Source organism: Platalea leucorodia (genome assembly GCF_965183815.1).
Source record: "Platalea leucorodia genome assembly, chromosome: 1".
Classification (NCBI taxonomy): domain Eukaryota; kingdom Metazoa; phylum Chordata; class Aves; order Pelecaniformes; family Threskiornithidae; genus Platalea; species Platalea leucorodia.
Window position 1 is genome coordinate 81,562,461 of NC_138823.1, and position 27,333 is coordinate 81,589,793.

Below are 27,333 nucleotides of genomic sequence, written 5' to 3' on the forward strand. Positions count from 1 at the left end.
GATTAGAATAAACAAGAAAATTCTTAACTGGGGGAGAAGGAATCAAAGATTGAGATTTACTAAAATTCAGAAATATATTAAAGTATTGTGCATTTTTTTTCTTTAATACTTATGGTAAAATTGATCAAGTATGCTTCAGCCAACTATAATTTTTAACTATAATGCCTTTTAATTTTTTTCTTCTTTGTTACCTCCTATTTCTTTAAACTTAATCAAACCTGGCTACCTCCATTTAATTAAAAAATCAATAATTTGAAAAATTCAGCCAGTAGTAAGATTCAGTCATTTCCAAATTTTAAGATGCAATCTTTGGTCTTCTTCATAATTCAGTCTAGTTGAGAGAGAAGCCAGATCTGATTTGCAATATCACAGCAACTACTAAACAAAGTACTTTGGTTTTTTTTCCATGCTATAACTATTTTTGTTGCAGCAATTTCTTTAGAAACTTAAAGACACCTGTTAGGTGATAGAACTTATTTCTAATCCTTCTAATTAAAAACTACAATAAGCTTATAAACACTGTTACTATTTTCATTGTACCCATAACTGGGGTTAGTATACCACTTACACTGCTAAATCAAATTGATTGGCTGTCATGGTGCTGTAATTGCTATGTAGCAGGTCAAGTTTTCTTGCAGATCAACATTAAGCAATACCAATTATCACACAGTGCTGATAAGTTTTTTGTGCTCACTGTCACATACTTTTACTTCAGCGAATACACGTTTTAGTACTAGCCCTATCAGGAAAGCAGCAGCAGGATCAATAAAAAAAAAAAAACCAAAAACTATGGATTGTGAGGCTTACAAAATACCATTCGTTCCACAAAATGTTATTTTAAGTTTTACTTGGTATTTAACAACAAGGTGAGCTCTTACAAGGAACAAAATGGGAAAGGCCAAAAAGTTAAGCACACCAACAGAAACAAAACTTTCATTTGTAGTATTTATTGCTACAGGAGGCCAGGGACAAGGATTATCTAGATGATCTTCTACAATCCTTTCTAAGGCAAAGTTTATTTCAGGAGAAAACACAAGTTAGACATTATATCCTAAAATGCCAGAATATCTCACTATTGCCTCATAAAAATCATTCAGTCATTCATTTGTATTACTAGCTTAATCAGTTTTCTAACTAACAACTTACATGCTTACAGTTAATCCTCTTGAACATAAAAGTATTTTAATGGGGTGAAGGAAGGGACTTTTCCCAGAATACCTTCAACCAGGTACTTCTGAGTATATTTTGCACATCCCATTACCAACTCAGGAGAGCTTGAGATTAACAAAGATATTCAGTACACAATCATTTCCACAGTATTTACTCTCCCAGGCAACCAAGTGCACTTGTTATGGAGCTATTCACAGGCATGGGATGGGCAATTCCCCTTATTTAAAGGCACTAACAAGCAACAATGACAAAAGAGATACTATCACAGAGGAAAAACATTTAAGTTGAGTGATATCAAAGCATAAAAGAAATATGATACAGTAGTTGTCTTGACATTAATAAGCTCAGAAAAGAACATCTCAGCTCAGACCTCTTTACACTTGGTATTTTTGCTCCTTTTTAAGATTCCAGCCAAGCAAGTGGGGATTTCCTTACTTCGGTTTCCCACGCACACTTCATTAATTCTGCACTGTTTTATCTCATAAAAAAGGGAAAATACCTTAATTCAAAGCCATTGTACTCTTCATTATGAAAATTTTATCTAATAACCTTAGTCTTTTGGAGAAATTCCTCACAGCTCAGTGGTTCATCTTCTGGCAACTTACAGAGTAGCACTCTATTCATTTCTTGAAGGACAGCATCAATACGAAATTCAATCAAGTCATTCACTCGATCAAGCAATAACTCCAGCCCAGCTTTTGAAGCAAACAGAAGATTCAAGACAAGCTTAAAAGTTTGAAACAACAGTCTTTGCAGAGTCCTGCTTAAATTTTTACTTCAACAAACTATCATATTAAATTTTATATGAATTCTACACCTTAACCAGCATACTTCAAACATCTAAACTTTTATGGAAAGGTTCACCACTGAAATCATAATTAATTTTTCATATAACTTATGCTTATCTAGCATATGCTATCCATATCCTAAAAGAAATAGGCAAAATATTGTCAATATATATAAGATGAGCTTAAAGTATATGCATTTCAAACACAAAGACATTGAAATTCAATGGAGGTGCAGGAATACTTGTCCTATAGCTTGAACTAGTTACCACTTGGAGAACCTACTAGCAACAAAAACTTTTGACAAATAAAATGTTTATGCTTCAAAAAGATGTTAGAAGCCAAATAATAGTTAATAGAAAATAATCACTAGAATTTTCACAGTTTAATAGCAATTTGCTTTCAATGCTGAAATTGAAATAGCAGCAAGCTGCCTGTCCCAGACTCAAACTACTTGTATTATTCAAAATTAAATTGAGTGTAATGTCAGGTTAGCATCCAAAATGCATTTCAATTTGCCGTTTCAACTAAAGAAAATTTCCACTATAACAACTTACATCATTTCAAAAAACAAAATCTATGTTTGATGTAGTAATTAAGCTGAAGCAAAAGGAACTTGGTATCTTCAGAAACAATACGCATCTCAGTGCAATCTTGTGATAATCTTTTGAAAAGACTACAAGCTCATCTGTTTTCTAAAGCTGTTGCCCAAGATGTATGTGCATTAGTTTTAAAGAGACTGATGTTAAAAAAAAAGTTTACTATAAAAAGCTATTGAGCAGTGACAGTGCCAACTCAGCTGAGGTATTATTCCCTGAGAATTTGTTTTGCACATTATAGAAACAAAAGGCAAGATTAGGAAAAGTCGGAAACCTAGAAGCTCTTTTAAAAAGTAGCTATCATTCTTTGAATTCCGAATACACAGGACCTTTTGCACACTACTTTATGCTTGGTTTAATCCTAACTGCCATCACATCCATACTAGTAGAAATTTGACAAATATGTGAGACAAAAAGAAGGTGTTGTTATAAAGCAGAGGTTTCATGAAGCACAGGACAGGTGAAAATTCTGATTTCTTTCACATGTAAGTCAATTAAGTGCAAATCATATAAAGGATAGTAAACTTAAATAATGAGCTTGCATTTGTATAGAAACAAATAAGAAGAAGTTAATGGAAGGAGGCAAGTGACTCACCCAGCTTGTAAAAAACTGTATTAATATATTTCTCAATATTAAAGGATGTCCAGGTCAGTAACATTAGACCCGGCTGGATAGCATCATCTACATTTGCTAACCGAGGAGCCATCAGTTGTTCAATAGGGTGTTGTATTTTCAGTTTAATTCTTTTATATTCTGACAGCATCATCTGAAATAAACAGAGAATGAAAGCATTAGTTAACATACACTTATTTGAACCTCTTCACATACACGTATTTATCATAACTTAAAATTAAAAAAATTCCTCTGGACATACATCATTGAAATTCTTAAGAAATGGTAATTCATTGCTTGGGAAATGTTTTCATTATTTTTGGCAGAAGTTCACTATTTGTTGCTTTTTATAATAATGCAAGTACTACTTCACATGGAAATTCATTTTTGCAGATTGTACTGGTTTTGGTTGGGATGGAGTTAATTTTTTTCATAGTGGCTCATATGGTGCCATGTTTTAGATTTGTGACCAAAACAGTGTTGGTAGCACACTGATGTTTTGGCTATGGCTGAACAGTGCTCATACACCATTGAGGCCTTTTCTGCTTCTCACACTGCCCCGCCAGTGAGCAGGCTGGGGATGCACACGAAGCTGGGAGGGAACATAGCCAGGACAGCTGACCCCAACTGACCAAAGGGATATCCCATACCTATGGCATCATGCTCAAAAATAAAAACTGGGGGAAGAAGAAGAAGGGGGGACATTCAGAGCTATGGTGTTTATCTTCCCAAGTAACCACGATACAGCCTTGCTTTCCTGGAGATGGCTAAACACCAGCCTGCCCTAAACCCATGCATCTTTGAAGTGACTTCACAGAAAATACAAAGACAAGAAATTCTATTAAAAAGAGCCTCAAGACAGTCATAAAGATAAAAAATAGATTTGCCAATGTTTTCTTAATGCATAATAGTTGATCTTCATTTTTTCTCTTCCATATGTATAGAACCTAGACATCTTAATGCACACTACACATACATAAAATAACTAAAAAAACCCCACCTGCAAATTGTTGACAATCTTCTTATACCAGTCTCTCTTCTGTTGAATAATACTTGCAAACGGTGGGATTTCAAGGCACATGTGAGCAATGCAATCTGTTTCTCTGATTAAAGTTAATATCTGAGGGTCAAAATTCACAAATAATTCTCCTGTTTCTGGAGCTTTTACCAAGAGAGGTGCCTGAAGTCGTCTTTTAGTTAATTCAATCTGCAGGAAACAGTCATCATTCCTGATCAGACAAGCCAGTAACATGAAATACTTTATTTTGGACATAAATATCACTTTGGCAAAAACTAAAATCAAGTATTGCTGACAATAAAGATTGACATGGTAGGAATCAACAACAAAACTTTATTAACACAATCTGTCTGTACCCAAATGCTTAACAATCAAATTAACTGTTCTTTATCCAACAGACATTCTTCTGTTGGTTCTTGGATATCACAAGCTGCATTCCACAGTCCAACATCAAAAGCAGAGTCATAGACTTTCTTACTTCATTCCTCTTAAATTTGAACTCTCATTTCCTTAAAACTTAGTGCACATTCTGCAATAAGGCTGCACATGACCTCCTTGATGAATTAAATTATTCTTGGATAACTTCTTCAGATACCTTTTGAGTAAACTTATCCTCTTTCTCCTTTCACTTGTTTTCCACTAGCTAACAGATATAACCATGCTCCAATCTTAATGGAACTCCCAATTATATCCAACCTCTTGGCAAATTTTTAGAAACAGTAAAATTAATCTTTATTATAGATTTCTTTTTAATTCTTAAAAGGGAAGCCTAATCACACTATTGCTTTAACTGCCTTATTTGAATATTAGAATACCATTTGTGCTCCATGTGATTAGAAGGGAGAGCATTCATAAAACCATCACACATTGAAAATTTGGCTGATACCAGGAAGAAGTCATGCCTTAGGCAGGGAAATTCTTCCTACATGAAAAACTTTGCTGCTGTTCCTATTTTCCAGTTGTCCTTTTGCTGACATAATTGTATTGTTCTTTATTCGCTTCTCAAATTTCATGTATCACATTACGTTGAGATGGAGCTTGCTTTTAAGCAATAGTTTCATAACCCACTGATTTCTTTCAGTGTACTTTTTTCTTTTTTTATGGAACACACACTGAAAATTCACACCCCCTTTCAACGTCTAAAATACAGTTGACTATGCTGCTTCCTTCAAGCTGTATCATGTATTATCATGACATTTTACACAGCATTTTTCAAGAAATCATCTAATCAAGTTTTGGCAGTGAAGCTGTCATGCTCTGTCTACTAGGATCAAAGTCACTCAGCACAGCTGCCTTAAATAGGAGCTGAATTTTTTTTTTGCAAAGTTCACCAGCAAATCTTACTGCACTCTTCTTTGGACTTCAGAGACTCATTATTCCCATTATCGATTTCTTTCTCTCCCATTTATTTTTTTTTTCCATGAAATTTTCATTATTAAGGTGAGAGAAATCGGTACCAGAAATAAGAGGTACATTGAAGGTGCAAATCTTACACTGCCATAGAATTACAGTAACTTTCACACTTCCCTGTATTTTATTATTTTAATATGTCCAAGTTGAACATCATTGGATACAGTACAAAAATAATGGCTTTAAATCTTATGCTATTAAAAAAAAAAGTGGATAAACGAAGTGGTAACCATCCAGTAACAAACAGGCAAAACGGTGGAAAAATGTTCAGAAATATCAGAAAGTGCCACTAAACTATTTCCACTGTATAGAAGAATAAAAAGCAGTAGGAGCTACAGTCCTATTTCGGTTGCATTTGTATTCCCCACAGGACACCTGCCCCCCTCGCTTGTTTTTCTTTTGTTCAGGAGTAGAGCAGGAGCTCCACCTTGTGTTCTGTGATACTAATGTCCACATCAGTCTGCACTCTTGTTGCCTCAAGAAGACAGAAGAGACTACTGAACAGTAGTCACATTTTTTTGCCATATCTGGTAGACAAGTGCATTGATGTTAAAGTGGATATACTTTTCATGTATTTTCAATGCACGTGTAATCGTTTCAAAAACTTGAAATTGTGTTCAAATCCACCTCCTTTCATTCCCACCCAATGAGTATAAGGTTGGAGCAGGCTCAGCAAGTTTATATGGCTGCCAACTGGGATTTGACTCTGCTATAGGAGAAACCAAACACGTACTTTTAGCACAGATCAAAATCAGATCACAGATCACTAGGACCTCACAAAGAAAGGCACCGGTTCAGGGCAGATACCTTGAATGTTACAGTAATTTTGTAAAAGATGAAAGGAGAATGTACTTGACTGCTCCATCAAGGCATGGTACATGTCAGAAAATCTGATCACTAGATCATCTACCCAAGGAGACAGATGTAGCCCCACAAGAAGCATACATCCTCCTCAGTCTTTGTAGCTGGGACAGGGAATGTACCTTAAAAGTGCTCAGGCAAAGACATGATATCAGCAGCAGGTACAATTCAGTAAAAGCTATTGTCAGTATATTTGGAACCATGCAGGTATCGACCACAGTACTGACATCAAAACAGAAACTGAGCCCAAGACAAACACCAAACAAATGTCAAAGGCTTCCTGAAGCATCACAATTCCTCTTCCATAAAACATGAGGGATACACATATCATACCAGCTCTCTGTGAAGGGCACATGAAATCAAAGACGGGCTTCTCAAGTTACCAGAACAAGCACTTGAAGTTAAAGACATTTCTAAGTAGAACAATGGTAATTTTCATTAATTCCTGGGAGGAGGACCAATTATACAGAGGTCAATAGCACCAAACCTAGATCTGATGTACCTGAAATATAATCTATAAGGAAAGAACAGTTGAGGTAATACTCTTCCGGTTCCTTGTTTCCCAACTGGCAGTCAACACCTACGGCCTGAAACAACAGGAATCCAATCTGGTCTGGAAAGCCAGGCGTTATTAGTCTACCAACAACAGAAGTCCATCACATTTTTTTTTAAAAAGAAATATTCTAATCAAAATCAGCTGTTTTACCTGCTGAAGCCATCCCCTGTGGTAGATCACCTCAAACTCCATAAGAACTTTTGCTACTTTGTTGTAGTTGCGAATTATGCGCTTGCCATCCGGTGTTTGCAGAACAGCCGGGTGCCGCTGGAAAGACTCCATGGGCTCCTGGATCTTATGGAACAGGTGGCGTGCCCACAAGATCTTACCAGCTATTGGAGGCAGATTACGAGCCAGTGGAGGGTCCTGCTTCTGCCTAGTGTAGATCTTACAGACTGTTTCTATGTCATGACCATAGTTTCTAAGTATTTTCTGATACTTTTCATCAATGCCAAGATTCGGGATTGATAATCTGCTCAGAAAAACAATAATCATTAAAAAAATTCCTTCAATACTTCTGAAATTCTCCTGCTGCAATGTTGGAAAATACAATCATTCCATATTCCCTTGCATTCTTTAGAAAATAACTACTTTAGCAGCAGAGTTTTCACTAAAGCTTGAACAAATGCTGTCACAACCTGATTCTAAGCAACCAAGATTTAGACCAGATGATAAAAGTTTCTAAGTAAGCCTACACATTTTCTGTTTTCTCACTGTTTTCAAACACTGAGCTAAAATTACGTGCAGCAAACTGTAACCAATCCGCCACTAGCGGTCTACTCCATTAAACAGAATACTATAAGAAAACTGATGCAATAAAGACTGAGGCTGCTTTGCAACAATATGAATTTATCAAGACAAATTTCACTGTTTCCTAATACAAGCATTTTACTCTCTCCTAACTGCACTGTGGTAACAAATTAATATCATTGCTCAAGGACAAAGCTAAGGCAAATATGCTAAGAGCCATAAAGTATTCCTGTACTTATGCTAATTTTGAAATATGAAGTTCAAAGTCCATATTTTTTTTATCGGAAAATGCAAAATATAGGTGGTTTTTATTCATCCACATTGCTGAGAAGACATCCCTTAACAGAGCTGAACAGTTGAGTGAGAGGAGGTTGAGTTGGTTTTTGTTTGTTCAAGGAGATGCTTCAAGATCTGCTGCCCCCTCTTCCCACCATCCTCAAAGTGTTATTTCCACTGCCTGGCAGAATTCTAGCAACCTAGATAGGACATAGTACCTTTCAAATTTCTTCAACATACTCAGTGCTCTTTCAGTGTTCAGAATATTTTCAAAGGTGATGTCCATGAAAATCCTTAATTGATCCTGAAGGAGAGCAAATAATTCCACAGCAGAGAACTACGTAAGGCACACACCTCAAACATATCAGGTATTATTAGACTGGATTTATCATGCACTATACTAGAACATAATTTGTTTATGTGAAACTAACCTCAATAAGTATCAATTTTCCCCTTCTTCCTTCCCTCAAGAAGTAAACAAAATACAACCAACTTTCAAGGCTTTTTCTTTCCAAGTTCCCTCTGTAGCTGTGCAACCAACAAAAGCTTTTGTATCCTCAAATGTCCTACCATGCTGAGAGCCCTCAAAGAATGCTTGCTTAGCTCTTGGGCAGCCAAAGCAAGTCAAGCATTTATTTTAATTTTTTTTTTTTTCCCTACTTTCTTCTACCCTTTCCTTCCACCAACTTGTGATTTCAGAACTATGGGAAAGTTAATTATCTGACTTATTTGCTCTAGGCTCCCATTCACCCAATGAAATCATCCATTTCTGTGTTATTCTTGCTAGCATAACTTCCAAATAAAGTACAGTAATGAAAAATCCTTTTGTTGGAGGCCCTCAAGGCCCTTTCTGGCCTATTCCATGAAACTGGTCCGAAAGTTAGATAATAAACGCAAGCTTTAAAGTGGAGATACATTAGAATAATTTTTCAATTTCAGAATACAAATGTTGAGATTTGGATAATTTGTTTGGTGATAACTCAGATAAAGGTATTTTTGGTTTCATGACGATTCATCAGTTAACTAAATTCTTATTTGAATCATAAAACCTACATGAAGATCATTTATCTCTTTACAAAACTCTTCATAGTCTTGGTCAAAATCAGTCCTCCGTTGATCCAAGAAATTGTAATGCCTTTTCTTCATGGTGTCAACAATGCTCTAAACAGTTTCACAGAAAAAGAAAATTATCACCAAAAAATTGTCTTATCAAAAGACTTACCACACCAAAATATTTAGCACAATGGGCTGTGCACATTCAGATTTTACCTTTGCCATTAGTTACCAGTATTTGCTGAGCAATATAAGGAAACCACTTAAATGACATATTTGCAGGAAACAAGTTGGTGCAATGGCCATATGAATTTCATTTATGTTATTTATTTATGTTTTAAGTCAATTAGAACTGACAGAAAATTCAGACTCTTGCTTTTCATCAGAGACATCTGTTACCCATTAAATATTCTCTCATGCAGAGGTTCATTATTTCTATTTAAAAGTTAACAAAGTTCAACATAGAAAAAATATTTTCACATTAGTATTTTCCATGTCTTTTCCTCTAAAAACAAGCAAATCCTAGATAGTAACTAAGTGGTAAAGTATAAAAAACTGCAAAATAATAACTTCCCATTGCAAAAATTTTTCAAGTCATATAATCAGTCACATAACTATAGCTATGGTCCATGCCAAATACTTCAGTACCTCAATTTTGTCACTGTTAAAGTACGATCACTTTCTGCCCTTTATGCATACTATCCAGAACCTTCCATGTAGTATTTTCTACTTAAGCATGTATAATTTCCGCTTACCCGCTCCCTACTCCGCCCCCTACTCCAGCCCCAGCAATGAAATTGAAGGAACTAGGTCTTACACAAAGCTAGACCTGAATGCTGCAATGGATAATGCGGTATATCTGTATTGAGTTTGCAGACTGCCTAACAGCCTGGGCTAATGGCCACAGGCAGGTTTTCAACTACAAATGCCCCACATAAATGAGATGTCTGTGTTCCAGCCTACCAAAATAGTATCTTCATAGCATGACCTGAAAATTCTCAGCAACCTGAGTTGCTGAGAAGCCTGCTGGCACAGCTTTAGAGAGCAGCTCTCAGTGAAGGGAGCAAAATTTATAGCAGCCCACACCTATCCTGCCCATGTGGAATAGTCTTGGACCAAGCTATCCTTCCATTTGTACCCGCGTTTTTTCTCCAAAGACTATAGAAGAGAAAAAAGGAGAAACCTGGCTACTGTGAAGGATGCAGTCAAGGAATCAAAACCCCAGACTGCAACAAGGAATGAATTGAACCAGGATGGACAACGGAACACTCACATTTTACCCTATGGTTATTTAACTATGGCAAAGTGATTTACTCATGGCCACAACAAAAAGGATAGGGTAAAGCAAATTAGAATGCCACATTTGCCTGTACTGCCACTGTATCACACGTGATCTCTAAAAGCAGTCTACAAACTCCACACATTGAATACTCCTGATTTATTTTAATATTTACAAGTGCCTTAATTATGATACTGCACTAAGAAAGATATACAAAAAGGTAAGTTAACTCAGGCTCAGTAAAAGCAGGGAAGACTCTACTTGCTAGAAAAAGAAAGTTAATCTCTGAAAGAAGGAAGGAAAAGAACATGATTTAGCATATTTATATTCTTAGAAGACCTCCTTGTTGTTCAAGTCTCACTGCTACTAAATAAAAGGTCCAGGAAAGAAACCTGAATAGTAATACTAACAAGCAAAAGGATTTTGCTGTTACAAAAGAAAAAGCCTAAACTTGAAGAGCTTTCCAGAGCAAACCAGCAAAGTCATTTCTCTTTCTCCATCAGCCTAAAGATAGCCATCTGTGAATTAACTCTTTCTTCCCTCATAAAACACAAAGCTGATGATCACAGTCTAGATCTAGAGTACAGATTTTAAGTAAACTTAATAATCTGTTTTGCTGGAATTAACCTCGCTGTTTCCTTAATGAAACAAAGTAAATCTGAGAGTCCAAGTTCTTTTTCTCTTTTTAAAAAATGACTTATTTCAAGAAATCAAAGTTAGATTTGTTGGTATTTATGCAGCACAGAAACAGAACTGGGGCTTGTTTCACCCCAAGTTGCAAGGAAAATCTGACTGCAGCACTGACCACCAGGGCAATGGAGCCAGTCTCAGTGGCAGGCACTGATCAGGTACCCCTAGAATAACAGGCAAGAGATGAAGACAGTCTTCAATTTTGGTCACGGTACACTTTCACAGCTTGCAAAACATTTGTAAAGACAGAAATGTTGCACTTCTCACTTTTTCTCCTGATCATAACACCAAACCATGGCTCCAATTACTCCTGTTACAAAGTCCCCCCATTTTGTTGCTTTTTTCAAACAACTTTGATTTTAACATACCTCTTTCACATGTCCACCTGCCTCTCTTCATTTTGTCTGCTCACTTCCCCAGCAATCACATATTTACATCATTAACTATTACCCAGTAATTTTAGCACAACTTAGAGAGTTAATTTTTCTCTTGATAAACACTTTTCTAATTTTCATAATTATTTATTGTTTAAAGTTCAAGTCAGACTGACAGGATATCCAAAATTTACTGTGTACCTCATATTTTGTGATCATTCCTTCCAATCCCTCTATCTTAGACTCCTGTAGAACCGAGTAGGCTTTCATAGTATTGAAAATATCCATTATCTTTACCAAACGTCGATGAAAGGTTTCAAATTTTCCAAAGATATACATCTCACTAAAATCAAACTGTCTTCCATCTGGACTTTGTTCCAATTCCTCTTTTATCTTGTGAAAGCAATTCTGATACTCCTAAAAACAAAGAAGAATTTAAAAGATGAATGTCAAGCATGTAATTAAAGGCACTGTCATCAGCTAGAACAAAATTTATGCAGACAGATATTATCCTAACTTGACAGCAAGTAGAAGTTTCATCAATAAACAATCATGAACACTACAAAGACAGTAATAGAATTTGTCTCTGAAAACTAACCTAACAATACCATTACAGGATCACACATTTCATCAAATGAATGAACTGCACATATATGTATTTGTACATTCCATCCTTAGCTAGTGTAAAATTCTGTTCCCTCCATTTTATAGCAGGGCTTGATGTGTTTACTGAATATCCAAGATGACAACCCAGATTTTAGTTTTCAGAGACTGAAAATAATGAGTGTGTGTGCTGAGCAGTTTTATTGAGTAATAATGTTTCAAATATTCCAAAATCACTTTCCAAAACAAAAACCCTTCTGAAGTGAGAATACTGCTCCATAGCAGCTTCCAGTTTTTATTCTGCTTTCTTAACTGGGCACAAACCTTACTCCAAACATGTTAAAACTAAATTCTTCCCAAAGTCGCATTACATAGTCAACAGATTTGCCTGAAATGGTTTCTTTCAAGAGTAGTTCTCTTTAAAATATAATGTTCATTATTTTTTAGCACATATATGTACGAATAACCCCGCTTGGAGATATTAATACAAAGGGCTCAGAGTTTCCTAAGCTATTAGTGATTTAAATTTTAAGTTTTAATCTATTGATTTTCAGAAAGCTTTTAGGAACTAATAAGACTCAAATAAAAACACAATCCTTCAATATATTTTAATGCAGCAACTGAATAATTTGCTATACCTTTTTTATAGGGATATACAAATTTACTGCTCATTGCTGATGGTAAGACATTATATAAATTTGCATTAATTTGTGCTAGAACTATGCAAGATTTGTTGCTTCAGAAGGTGTCAGGATAAAGTTCCAGGCTTCCAAGCACATATTATTAGAAATCAAAAAGTAATAATGGAGGAAACCTAATATGAACCTTCTGAAATCTACAGGGAGGTTATCAAGAAGAGAGCGCTAGGCTCTTCACAGTAACACATCGACAGAGGCCAAGAGGCAACGAGCATAAATTGAAACAGAAGATGTTCTGACTGGATGTAAGGAGAAAAATTTTCACCCTAAGGACAGTCAAGCAAAGAGGTTGCCCAGAAAGGCTGTGCAGTCTCTCCATCCTTGGAGAACTTCAAGACAGGACTGGATAAAGGACTGGGCATCCAAGTTTGATCTCATAGCTGTCCCTGCTTTGACTCTGAGCACAAAAGCTGAACTAGATATCTGCTGAGGACCCTTCCAAGCTGAATTATCCTACGATTCTATGTTCTAAAGGGAAAAAAAAAGAAAAAAAAATTCCCAGAACGGTCATGGAAGCGTATGCGAAAAAATAAAGGTTATCTTCCCAACAAGTACACAATCTGAACAGCTGAATTCTTCTCAGTTCACTAAATTGCCCTTTTTAAAGGTATAGCTTGTCCACATAGCCTTGGAATATATTCAGTAACTTCCTCTGTTTTCATTTCTATCACACATCCTTCCTCATCGCATGAAAAGAAACTTTATAGAGAAACTCAGGCATGAAAATCCAAGTAATTCTCATATAAGAAGCATAGTTAAGTTAGGCTAAGCATTGAAATCCTGTTTCCAGAAGATCAACAGACACTGGACCAAATATCTGTTAGCTGTAATATAAACATTCCAGTTCCAAAGGGTATTTTTTGGTTGCTTCGTTTTCCTTCGTTATAACATTGCTTCCTCATATAAAATAAAGTTTTCCTAATCATGCCTTCCTAAATCTCACCTTATATTTTGTTTTCCACATGCTCTTCCCACCTACCTGTTTAAGTCTAATGGCTGCTTGTAGCTTTTCCATAACTCTCTCCTGAGGCTGATTCCAGATGGTGGCCGTATTGTTGTTTGTAATGTAAGATTTACATGCTGTGATCATCTGATTGGTCACCTAAAAGCAGTTTTAACCTTGTGAAAAAAAACATTTCAAGACAAAGCAGATCTTGCCCTTCTTTCAGTCTCATCCCACATCTTGACTCCACCAGCCTAAAGCCTGCAAAATATCAATACCAAATACCAGCCACATAGACAGACTGTCCTCCTGGCAATATCCAGCCTCCAGACCATTACACCACCAAAATGTTGCTGTTTAATTATGCTCATCCTAAACCTAAACACCTTGTACCAACCTTGAAATGACATCGAGGACTACAATGTCATAAGACTTTAGCACTTCTGAAAGCAAAGGGAAAATCAAGGGCCCATGAGACTATGATCATTAAAGAACAGGTTGTCCTTCCAACTCCGTTTTCTTCTTTATGCAATCATAAGGAGGTTTAAGGGCTATAGAAACATAACATAACTGGTTCTACAAAGAACAGTTCACCACAGGCTAAACTCATTCTAACAGAGAGTTCCTCAATCTGTGCATGTCAGAGTTGAGATTAGCCCTGATCTTCAAGAATTCTGAAAAAATTCTTACAACTCCAAATTACAAAGAGTAAAATAAGTTCTAATTTTGGAGTAGTTTTATTGCTATTTCCAATTCTCCATACATACAAAAAGCAGCATTAAATTGATCAAAATGCTGCCTCTTCAATTGCTTGGTCCCTTTGCGTTTTCTGTCTCTCACTCAAGCAACAACATATAAAAATCTGGGAAAATTTCCTTTCACGCTGTAACACCAACCTTCACAAACAGCGAGGATATCTTTTCAGATGTGTTGTAATACTGAGAGATACTCTGAATCATTTTAATTGCATTTATGAGTCCTGGAATAGCATCCACCATGGATACCTGGAAAGAAACACACACTCTGCTCAGTACTTCTGTTACCATACGTTAGCTCAACACCTAATAGGAGAACCCAGGAGCCTTACAGACATGGTCTTCCTAATGTTTCTGCCTCTGTTTCCCTGGGTCGCTCCTGCAGAGCTGCCAGTCCTACTTCACCCTCCAAGCTCTACAATCCAATTTTGAGGAAAAATTTTCACTAGTCGTGGCTGGAAGAATTCTGGTCAGCAAATGAAATTTGACAGAGACAAAGGCCTCTTCAAAAGTATCACTTATTTTCACAAAAAGTATATTTGTACACTCTTTTGCTAAACCTGACACAAGCCTGCATGTGAAGAGAGCCCAAAAATTGCATTAAGCCTCATGGCGCTCATTTGAATAAAGGAACTATGAAGAACAACTTTCCTGTCGTACTGGCATTTAGATAATAAAAAATTATATACAACTGATGAAGTACCTGGGAGGAGGAGATCTTATAGCCCATTGTTTGGGGTGCAGGTGCCCAAGTGCTGGCAGCCAGGGCTGCCTTGTGCCAGATGCAGCTGGCCCCAGCGCCGGGCCCAGCTGAGCCCCTCGGCCCCGGGCGGGCGCCTCGGGGAAAGCCTGGGTGAGGACGGGCAAACGCTGCCCGGCAGCCGGGGCTGAGGGCGGCAGGGTGAGAAACGGCCCTGCGAGCCCCGAGGGGGGAGCGGGAGGAGGGGAGGGGGGGCTCCGGGCGCCCCGGCAGAGATTCCCCTGCGGCCCCGGGAGAGGCCCCGCTGGGGCAGGGAAAAGTGTGAGGAGGAAGGAGCAGCAGAGAGGAGCTGTTATGGACTGACTGCAGCCCCCCATTCCCCATGCCCCTGTGCCGCTCGGGGGAAGGTGGTAAAGGAGTGAGGCCGAGCCTGGGAAGGGGGGGAGATGTGGTTTTAATTTTCGTCTTTGTTTCTCACTACCCAAACTTATTTTCACTGGCAATAAAGTAAGTTACTTTTCCCCAAGTCGAGTCTGTTTTGCCCATGAAAAGAACAGGTAAGTGATGCCCTTGTCTTTGTCTGAAAAGTCCACGAGCTTTCTCATTCTCTATTTTACCCCTCATCCTGTTGAGGAGGGGGAGTGAGAGAATGCTTGGGAGTGGGAGTTTGGCCTATAGCCAAGGTTAACCCACCACAACCCTTCTTAATTCTCCATACCCTCTGATACTCAAGTAAGTCTTGTGTACAAGAGAAAATCCTTTTGCTAAATACTCTGAGGAAAAATGGCCAGCAGTCCTGTCTTCAGCCCATGAATGGGCCAGACTGAAAGACTTTTCCATACAGCTCCTCCTCACATCTGAATTTCCAAAGCAATGACCGTTTTACCCTATTGACAAACCGGTTCTCAACATTTTACAGGTAAATATCAGTAAGGGAAAGGTTCACACTCCATGCCTCGATGGCTTCCACCCCAAGTGCTACACCCTCTCAAAACCAAACACCTCCAAAGCTGGCACTGCTTCCTCCTCGGTAAAAGCCAGCACAGGGAGTACAAAGCAGATCCACGGGCCCTGCACAGTGCCAACAGCAAGCATATTGACTTTAACTGTTTTGTATGGGTATCATACTAACCTTTCATCAGAGAGATTCAAATATCAGATTGAGAAACACTGAAAGAACACACTGTTGTAACACCATCCAGTAAATGGAAACAAAACATAGCCATACCAAGGTTGCCCAAGCGCTGTTTGAAAGCAATTTCACTTTGGGAAAAGTCGGGGGCGGGGGGTAGCTAGGATGGTCAAAGCTTTGAGTCTTCGTGGCTACTCATCATATTTCTCTGACTAGCAAGACGCATACATTCACAGTTACAAAACCAGTTTTAATAAAAGCGACCATTTACCACCTGCTTTAGCAGATAATGGGACAGTGAGAATCCTTCATCCTATCCCCTACTTTAGGTTGGCTAGTTTTGTTTACTACTTGTTATGCTTGCATCATCCTGTTACTATGGTATGAGAAGGTGGTTTATACTTACACCTTAATATTTACATAACCATATTTGTTTTCCTAACCCAAGAAGTAGAAAATTACCTTATAAATGTTAAGCTAAGCATGACCTGACCACCAACACAAAGACAAAAGCCCAGTCTTTGTCTTTAACATAGCACCAGGTTCACTTTCACCCCCCCCCTTTTTTTTTTTTCTTTTTTAAATCACAAAGATTTCACTTTCTCCCATAGCAGATACCCAGTTTCATCATCAGACCAAAAGCTTGATAGATACCATGGCAAGAAAACAACAAGTACTTTATTTTGTAGCCAGAAATTCCCACTACGCCATTTTTAGCATAACTGAACAAAGTCTCAAACTGGAGATGCATACCTAAAATGCCATCTGTGTTATTTCCAAACTCATCCTACAAAATAAATTCATTTTAGTTGTCTCTAAGATTTCTGTTAAGAATTTAAAAGTTCTGCTTACAGGATCACTATTGTATAATGGGTCACAACATTTTTCCAGAGAATATAGATACTTCACATTGTCTTTAGCTTCATTTGCTGCATCTGTGATGCGAATATCCAACGTTCGCCAGTTCTAAACATAGAAAGTTGAAAAAAATAAAACCACACATTTCAGAAAAACTGTTTTGAGATCACTCTGTCATTAGCCTTTAAACACATTTGAAACCACAGATCTGTTACTTCAGAGTTATACTTGTTTACCCAAGGTGAGGAACAGGTCCTTGTTTTACTTCAATAACTTGACTGTGAACTTACAGTTAGTTTAGACCACTCAGCTCAACAAGTTATGTCAGTAGTAGTGTCAAGTCAAGCTGCTGTAAAATATATAGACATCATCTGTTAACTATTTTTGCTTGATGGACTGATTAATATATAACCATATATTTGTTTCACATCTCTCATTTTGATGAGCCAAGACTTTTTGGTTTATTCACTTATTTTTGTGTTTGCAACAGATCTTTAACTTTGTTATGTCAATGTGAGAAGTTATGACCCCACAAGCAGTTTTGACAAACACTGTAACAACATGAGAAAGATGTTTAAAAAGTGGTGGTTTTTTTCATTTTCTTTTCATTAAATACCCAGTTCATGAATTCAATTTTCTGATTTAATAATCAACTTTTCAAAGATTTGTAAGTATTTATTTCTGTTGACCCATGTGGATACAGTACTTTATCAGCCTTTAGACAAAGGGGATTCCCAGTCTTTTCCAATAAATAAAACTAGATTTAAACTTTATCCACTCCAGGTAAGGAATAAGGAAGGACAAGGAAAACAAAAGTCAAAGATGCTTCAATATTTTCCCCACGAGCAACGTTATATACATCACCAAAATGAACTAGAGTATACAGAGCATTTCTAGTCTTTACATCTGTCATAATTCAAAATAGAAACCTTCAGCAATTTGGATTTAGCAGCAGTGAGTACTCCAAGCACTGCCTTCACATCTGGGCTCTTCAGCTGCTCTGTAAGGTAGTTGAATTTCGACAATCTCTTTTTCCAGTAATCAAGCTCTGCTCGTGGTCCAAGGTCATCAGCTTCCTTTCTCAACTGGTCATTTTCTGCAAGAACCTTTTATCATACATTAATATTAGTGAGCGATGCTAATATTTTTTATCTGCATGGATTAATTCATAATTTAACTCCTAGTATTAACCTCCCCTGATAAATTACCTAACTCAGCCACCACCTCACATAAGAGACCTTAATTTTGCTTGGCCTTTTTAGTTCTGAATTAAAGAGGGAGTAGTATCTCAAGACCACTGTTAGACAATTACATTTTGCACAAATAACCTGCAAAGCATGTTTCAAAGTACGATTTTGACCACTGAGAATAGTGTTCACTGAATTATTGTGTTCCTTTTGCTTTCATTAAATCCACTAGGAATCACTAACTGTCTTCTACCTTGATTTCTTGGTTAAGGTGAATCTTGCAGCAGTTTATTTGTTACAAGAGGTAGAGATGCTCACCTTCGTAACCATGATATAAGCATAGACAGAACACTTTCCCTAATGCAATATAGACACAAGGAGCTCACAGTAAATGTTGAGGTAAGAATTGGAAGGAGCATATTTACTGGGATCCTTTCCTCCAGTGGGTAATCCAACAACTACCAGCAGCCAGCTACTTAAGAATATTCTGAAGATTGCTTTAGTTTGCTTCACAACATTTTTTTGATAAGTATAATATTCATTGAAAATTTTTACTAGCTGTAACTTATTCTACACAATAACTGACAACACTTCAGTTACAACAAATAGAAGACTGCATTGCAGAGCTATAATAATGCTGAATGTGAAAGCTTGCATCGTGAATGTAACGAATGAGTTGTAAAAACAAACAACTTTGAAATGGTAAAACAGCTCCTTTTACTGTTTGGAAATGCATCACTCAAGGCCTTGTGAGGATTAAGGTAGATTCAGGTGTACTTCAGGCTACTTAGGAGGCTTCCTTATCTCTCATCAGCTCAGTGGGTTCAGCTTTTCTCTCTGAGCTGGGTAACATGGATTGAAATAATTTCTGTCCACACCCTTATGTTTTCTGAAGAAGGCGAAGGGAAGACTGAATGAGTTTACATAGAAAAGAAAACCACAGAAAGGTACTGAATTAAAAAAAAAAATAATAATCTGGCTTACAAAATATCTGAATTACAAGTTGTTAGAGGCTGGGAAAATACTGATGGGAAGTACTGCTATCAGCTTACTCCAGTTTTATACTCCTCCCCCGCACTCACTTTTGCCTGTTGTCAGAGAGATTTTAAACCAATAAATTGGTTTAAAAGGACCTTTAATCCAAACCACTAACGGTGGGTTTTGTGCTAATTTGTTTATAAAGGATGAAGCCATGTTCATAAGAGGCAATACAAACTCAAACTTGGAGAACCAGGTGATGTGGGGAGAGAACTATTACAAAACAGTAAGTTATTATAAGCTTAACTATAGATATGCCTCTGCTTGCTTACATCCCTCTTTGTTGTAAGGGGTAATAAAGCGCCCTCATGAACCTTGCCATTTTTTAAGTCTTTCCTTTCCTAAAAAGCAAAAAAATAGCTATGAAAACTTCTGTCCAGTCAAAAATTATGCTTCCAATCCCTCATACAATAAAGAACAAGAAGCATTTAATGTCAACTCAAAACATGGCTCACATCTTCCTCCAGTTTCTGAGTAAATCGAAAATTCTTAAGTTTGGTATTAAAATCCATAAACCCATAATGCAATTCCAAGAATGAAAGTAAACTAAACTATCCTTCTTTCACCAAAAAATAATGCAGAACTAAGAATCTCTTCATGACATGTGGGTTCATTAGATTAAAGATGTTTCTTGCTTTGCTAAATTAATGATAGCAAATGCTTTAAGAACTATTTTACCCTAGTTGGCAATAGGTGAGTAGCAAAAGAAAATACAGTAAGTCTTTTGGAAGAAGTGCAGCTAATTGAAATACATTCTCCCCACTGGTTTCAGCTCATACATTTATAAATTAAGAGGTTTCTTTTTTTAAATTCTTTCTTCCTTTTAAGAGGTATAGGCTCTAATAAAGAAAAGTCTTTCATGGAGCCGATTTCTTAATTTGCAAATAAACATATTTCTCTGATAAAAATCTTAGCAATAGATTCTACAAGCAGAACAGAGAATAAGGTAGCAAGTAATTTTCCATTTTCCAAGTTTAAAAGTTATTCATCCTGTCCTCTTCCTTAATGTCTGCCTGTACAAACATTACAGAACTTGTTTCCCTGAGCTCCTATGTTTTACATTGAATGGATTACTGATGCGTAGACCACAAGAACCTGATATTAACTTCATGCAATAACTCAATTAGTAGTTTCATTTCTTTCTGAAAAGAACTTTAAGATCTACGCTATATAGTCTACAAAGGACCTGCTTCTGAGACTAAAAAAATTGCAATTACAAATCTCACCTGCATTTTTTAATATTATCTGCACTTAAAACAAGTGCACTGACCTTACAATACTTCTAACCACACGAAAAGGATCCATTAGTACAATGTTTTCTCTGTAAGATGAGGTGATTATCAAAAACAGGGAACTAAGCTTCCAAAGACATGTGTACGCTCTGTTTACTAGTAGATGAAAAAAAGCTCCCTGTAATATTCTCATTGAGAAGTAAAAGCACACAAAACATGTCAACAGTACTTTAAAATACAGGGACTGATCACATCTAAATTTATAGAAAGGTACTTATATGCCAACAGGATTAAACTTATCATCTGCCAATATGCAGATGTCATATTTCACATTTGTCTGGTGCATCACCTGTTCAATCTGTTTGGTCCACCCTTTCATGCAGGCTTCTATTGTTTCAAGAGCGTCTATGCTGTTAGCAGCCATCAGATAATCTGAAGGGCCTCTTAGAGTTTTCAGATCATACGTTTCACATTTCTTCAGATTGACCTAAAACACAAATTAAAAAAAAAAAAAAAGAAATGCTGAAGTGTTTGTGACAAATAATACAGGAACTTTAAAAAGTAACTGGTTTCCCCACTTGGGGTATCTCACTTCGTATTCCCACTTCAGTTTAAATTAAACTGGTTTGAGCCAGAACTGGACTCCAGAATCTGGAGAATTCACCAGCCTGGCAGCTGTGCTCTCAGCCTTTGTGAAGGAGGGCACAAGTAGGAACTAACAGTTGAAGCAAATGAGTGTCATACATTACTCATTCTTGGTTTAAGAAAGGCCACAGCCATTGAACAGTCAAGAAGTTAATAGCTCAAAAGAACTGGCACCAGAAGAAACAGTAACAGAATCAGCTGCAGAATTGTTAAAGCCACAAACTTTCAGAGACGTTAAAGCCACAGGTCAATGTATAACAAATTACTGATGATGACAAACAAAAGTGGGTTTTTCTTCTCCAGTTTAACAAAAGCAATTTTTAATGAGTATTCTACAATAGCAGCTAATTCAAAAGCTCCAGAGCAAGAGACATTCTACAGCTAAGTAAATTTCTAGTTGCCATAGCAACATACTACCTTTTCCAACAGACTTTGTTGAGTTCCTGATAGCACACTAACAAACGCTTCAAGAGAACCAAGGAAGTCCTGTTTAATACTGGAAGCTTGTTGAGGTTCACCAAGTTCAACCCAGCCACGGTCCATAGTCTGTAAGGCTGGAATGAAGATTTCTGATATCAACTGCTCGACACTTTTCAGTAAGCCATCTCGACCTACATTCATCATATTAAAATTTACTTCCTGTAAAAGAAACACAATACAAGTTAAAAATAGAAAACAAAATTTTGCCATCACTACATTTATTCTAGTCCTATTACCTTGAGCACCTCAAAAATTACCAGTATGTACAAGTGCTCTTCAAGCAATAACAGCACAATTCTTGCTAGCAGGGGCTGCAAGATTTGCACAGGGTCAGTTTGTCATACAAAACTGAGGAAACAAAGATCTGAAAACACTTCCAAAATACAATGAGAGTATAAGAGACCTCTATTTATAAAGCTCAGTTTATATGGGTGAGTAAAATTATTCCAGCCTGCCATTTCTAAAGCTATCAGAATTATATTTTTAATATATATACGTGTGTGTGTGTGTGTGTGTGTGTATATGTGTGTGTGTGCGTATATACACACATAAATAGGCAGAGATCAATGCACTTAAAAGGCTTAGATACCTAAAGAATTATCAACTACAGTTAATTCTGACTGGCAGTTGCCCAAAGATTTTGGTCCAGGAAGAATACCTCTATGCAGTTTGAGAGCGCGCAATTCACAGAACAACTGCTTTTTAGACATTCTGAAAAAGACTTTGAAGACTTCTAAGGTAAATTACACAAATCTGCCAGCCATTTTTTGCTTCATTAGAAGGTATCACAAGATTTTTTTTTCAGCAAAATGATTTAACACCAAACAACTTGTATTTAAGTGTCACACATTAGATGTGTCTTCAGACGTATCATTTTTATTTTTCAACTTGTCTTTCCTAGTTTTAAGGTATTATCTACTATCAGCAAAGGCTATATCATTACTTGTGAAGAAGTCTGCTTTACACATCTTTCAGTTGCAATTACCAGCTTGCAAGCATTATTAATAACAAAAAAATCTTCAAATGTTAAATAGTATATAATTGACTAAAATCTAAGCCAGGTCTTTCGAAATCATCAAAAAAAGAGGTTAATCATAAGACTTTAAAGCATATATCTGCAGAAATCAAATAATAATCTGGTGATAAGAGCCAGCTCATCCACCCTTTACTCTTCTATTTCTTGCCTATCTGGGCAAAATACAGTTTTAAAGGTTTTCCTAGAAGATATGAGGGAAATTAAAACTTGCTGGCTTAGGAGTTGTACTTGAAAGCTCCCATTTTGAAGTGTATAGAAAGTTTTCCACAACACTAAATTCTCATTTAGCCCATCATTCTTATTTTAGTGCTCTGATTAGTTTGTCTACAACTATAGGATTCCCTACATTTTAGTCTGTGCTCATTGCTACTGGAGCACTTGATCCAGCTTTGTTCACATCAGACCGTCATAGATTTAAGGAGTCTTTCACCAGTTAAAACTTGTTTATATGTAATTAGCATATACACTCAAAAATAAAACCATTTTTGTTTGGGTTTTTTTAATGTATTTGCTAACGCTTACTGAAATTTAACAAGTTATTATTTAGGTATTGACTAATTATTCTTCGTTATTTTGAATTGTCATCAATTTTCTTCCTTACTATCATTTCTTCATAGCAATGAAACACTTCAAGGTGCTGCTGCTACAGAACATTGGTTTTTCCATTCCCCTCCTTTTTTGTCCTGTGTTTCATTCAGCCAAACTGTGTCTCTTGCTCATTACTCTGTGTCAGAGGCTGTCAAATTACGTGCCGAGAGCAAATACCCCATGATGAAAAGGAATTTTAAACAAGATTACGTACAGTGATCAGCAGCCACTGACTCTTACCTGATAGATATTCTCGGTTGTGATGGGTTTAAAAATACTACATCTAATGAAGAAAACGCATACACCAGTTAAAGCAACTTCTTTTCCCTCCGTCACAAATACTTTAGGTTTCTTCTTTGTCAAATGAGAGTTGATTCCTGTTCCTGGAAGGCCAAAGGGCTCTATAGATTCAAATAAAAGAAATATTTAAAAACACTGCCTACTTATTCACAGAAAAGTTTTCTCAACAAACAATTCAGTCACCATTTGTGTATCTATGAGTCCCAGTCCCCTGGAGCCACCCCATGGGACTATACACAGACAATACACAGCATCCAGAGTCCTCACAGCACAGTAAGAACTATTTCATCTAGCTTTGCCATTCTCACATCAAAAGCCTTTTATTTCTATTCATTTATTTGTTTTCTACTCTTTCTAAGCAAAGGTTCAGGCTCAAGATCCTCTTACATGGCTCACTATCATGTAGTTGCAGATCATGTTCTATTGCTCTAAAAAAAAAAAAAAAATCAGCAAATGTAGTTTACCTCAGAGGAGCTATTATTAACTGTCTTTCCTTAAGAACATGTCAGACCTAAGTCTAACATACAAAAAAAAGAAATAGAGTGCTTCTGGCAACAAAGACAGACAGGCCACAGCAGATGCTTTGGGGTAAAAACAAACAAGCAAAACAATAAGGGAGCTACAAGGGACTTCCCTGTCCTTTCTTCTTCCCTCAAAATGAATATGCTGCTCCCATGTTTTACAGAGTGTTACCAACAGCCTAAGAGTCACCAAGAAGCAGCAGTGTCTTTGGGGGAAAAATAATTCTCTTAAACTGTGTTTTTGGCCACGTTAATTCTCTGTTACTAGTTTTCTAGTGTTTCCTCAGAGTAAAATGTGCGTGCACATACATCTCGGTGAGACACTGCAACAAGAAAAAGATCAAAAAGCGAATCGTTGATACCAGCAGTTAAAGGACGATATCCAAAAAATTGCAAAAAATGACAAATCCGCCACCCTTTTTTCCTTCAGGCACATGACCATTTGCCCCAGAGATCCCTATTTTGGATCAGGTGGCCACCCCTAAATCCCCTCCCCACTCCCCTTTTTCACCACAGCTCCTGCAGAAATCTTTTTTGTTCACCTCAGAAGTACATCAAGGGCTCTGTCACCAGCAAAACAGTCTTGACCGAGAATTTTATTAATTTGATTTATTGCCAATTAACATAAACTTGCACTATCCTTGTACTTCAGTAATTACAGAAGCTAGACCAGCAACAGTCATCCCAGTTTTCAGGGCATTCCCACGATGTATGGAGCTGGAGTAAGTAGTATACTCTGCAGTCTTTTTAGAAAAGATGTACTGTTACTGAAAAGTGTGCTAGAAGTTGTTAAGCTGCATATTAAAAGTGCCATTCAAAACACTGCAAAAAATCTGCATGTGAGGGTGGGCATAAAACCAGACTTTGAAATGACCGCTTAGGGCTGTGGAGTACATCTTCCTGAACTCAAGAGACAGTATCCTGCTCTGCAGGGGCACAAAGTATCTCGTAGGTACCCTTCACGGGGTCATCTTTTGCCCTGACAGAAGTGTTCACTCATCCACATCAGGGTCAGAAAACCAGCTTGTATTTGAGGTGGTGTGTAGTAAGTGCCTTTGCCAACAAGATGCATGTAATGCCATAAAAATTCACTTCACTTTACTAACTGGCAGCCACCACTACAGCTGCGATTTTTTCTTCGCTAGCCTGAGAACCACAGCCCCAGAACGATCGGCACAAAACATTCTTTTACATGCTTTGCCCAACCTAAGAAGGAAATATGTACAGCAGAAGCTGCACACTGTGATGGTATTACAACTGTACACTCACAGCTGTGGGCAGAGACAGCCTCCAACACACCCACTTCATCCCATGCTCACCTGTATTCTCCTCTTTCACCACCAGTTCATTTTTTGTTTGGTTCTTCTCCAGCTTTCCATGTTGCCTGCGTCTAGCAGCACATCTCAAAGACCAAAGGCCAGCACAATCATACTGTAGGGTTGTCTGATCAGTTTGGGGGTGGGTGAGGGGGACTCTGACTAGATTCCCAGGCTTTGCCCCTTACCTCACACTCTCTCCAACATAATTCCACCACTTCAACTCAGGCATGTTAAAACTTGTTCAGCAGATTTCTGAATTGGTGGCTGAGTTTGTATTTTCATTTAATTTTCTATGTACATTTAATATTTTAATTATTAAAGTTGCTTATATCATATTAAACAGTCTTTTCATACCTCTTAGGTATATACATACATATATACTGAAAATATGTAAAGTATAAATACATATTTGTACACTCATATAGGTGTATGTTTACACAGATTATACATGGATGTATTTATGAGGCCCCTCTTGTACACCCCACTTGTTTACCCTGGATGAACTCCCACCAACCCATCACAGGGTCTCAGAGGTCACACAGGGCCTGGCCAGTCCCAACAGCAGCAGCACTGGAGGCTCTGGGACAGAAGCCATGGGCAAAGGGAGGATGTCCTTGTCGCAGGGGTCCTGAGCTGCCGCCAGGGTGAGAAGGCGGCTTCCCTCAGAAGTGTGGTAACATGGGGGCACTGAGGAAGGGAAAGGGATATCAGCAGAAGGGACTTCTGGGGTAATGGCCCAGCTACCCATAATGCAGGCCTCCTGGGGCCGTTTGTCATGTCACAGGACCACCTGGATGGATGGTCATGTGCCAAGAAATGCAGAGGGCTTCTAGGGCAGATTGGTGGTGTGACTGAAGGAGAGGGGGATGAGCATCTGTCACTGCTCACCTTTTGTGAAAGTTATCTTTTAACTTTCGAAAACCATTTTCCAACTCCCCAGGCAACAGATCCTGGGCTTGCAAGGAACCACCTTGCTGCTGCATACTAGCAATATGCAGAAGTGCACTACAAGCTTCAGTAATTTCATCAGTCCTCATTTCATGAGCAAGGACAGATGTCCCAGTATGACCAAACTTGACTTGCCTTAAGCACCAGTTTACAAGAACTTTACTATTGGCTTTTTTCTTGCACACTGGCTCAGCACAACTATAACACATTGCAGGAAAACCTAAGTTGCTTTACCTGTATCCGTTGCCTCCACATCTTGATAGTAGAACATCAGATGACGCAGACCTCCAGGGGCCAAGAATTTGTCAATGCGCTCTATCTGTTTGAGATCACGTTGATGTATTTATGCATAGCATACCCACTATGAAAAGTGTAACTTGCTCAGATTTTTAACATACAGGGCTGACAAATACTCATCACATTATCATTGTTCAGTAATAAGATTATACCAGGCTGAGCTACTACTGCCCAAAAAAATGACTGACTTGCCTTGTCCTTTAGCAGCACACACCTACTTAATTGAATCATTTAAATTTTTCCATGCTGAACACAACTGAATATAGCCAGGCCATGCTTCAGTTTACAGAAACCACTGACTGCACATGCTGTATATCGTCTCTTAAAACTGAGGGCACAGGGTATTTCCTCATTTACTGAAGTGCAGCAGCACCTCATCGAAGTCCTTCACCCATGTTATTCTTACTGCCATTCAGCTAACTAGCTGAAAGCAGAAAATACACAGCTGCAATTATTCCACATCATAGCAACAGAGGAAGCCTTTATTTATTTATACTTTAAGCATCACAACAATTTCACAGTTCTCCATCAATGTAAGGCTGTCATCAAGCATCCTTGAACCATGTATTGGTAGAGCAGTCCAGGAATTTCACGTGTATGCCATGCAGGCCTAGGAAGA

General features: G+C 37.6%; 1 protein-coding gene across 1 annotated transcript in view; it reads right to left on the reverse strand.

Annotated features, from left to right (window-relative positions):
• Nucleotides 1-27,333, reverse strand: part of DNAH5 (dynein axonemal heavy chain 5) — a gene marked incomplete at both ends in the record, with an annotated part of 134,926 nt that overhangs the window by 100,918 nt on the left and 6,675 nt on the right. Inside the window, 15 exons of the mRNA XM_082326340.1 lie at nucleotides 1,720-1,865; nucleotides 3,150-3,321; nucleotides 4,168-4,374; nucleotides 7,163-7,484; nucleotides 8,257-8,342; nucleotides 9,092-9,199; nucleotides 11,636-11,851; nucleotides 13,715-13,837; nucleotides 14,575-14,682; nucleotides 17,118-17,231; nucleotides 18,053-18,229; nucleotides 20,930-21,067; nucleotides 21,643-21,864; nucleotides 23,570-23,730; nucleotides 26,652-26,736. Of these exons, the coding sequence (XP_082182466.1) occupies nucleotides 1,720-1,865; nucleotides 3,150-3,321; nucleotides 4,168-4,374; nucleotides 7,163-7,484; nucleotides 8,257-8,342; nucleotides 9,092-9,199; nucleotides 11,636-11,851; nucleotides 13,715-13,837; nucleotides 14,575-14,682; nucleotides 17,118-17,231; nucleotides 18,053-18,229; nucleotides 20,930-21,067; nucleotides 21,643-21,864; nucleotides 23,570-23,730; nucleotides 26,652-26,736 (2,385 nt within the window). The remainder of the gene's footprint in view (nucleotides 1-1,719; nucleotides 1,866-3,149; nucleotides 3,322-4,167; nucleotides 4,375-7,162; nucleotides 7,485-8,256; nucleotides 8,343-9,091; nucleotides 9,200-11,635; nucleotides 11,852-13,714; nucleotides 13,838-14,574; nucleotides 14,683-17,117; nucleotides 17,232-18,052; nucleotides 18,230-20,929; nucleotides 21,068-21,642; nucleotides 21,865-23,569; nucleotides 23,731-26,651; nucleotides 26,737-27,333) is intronic.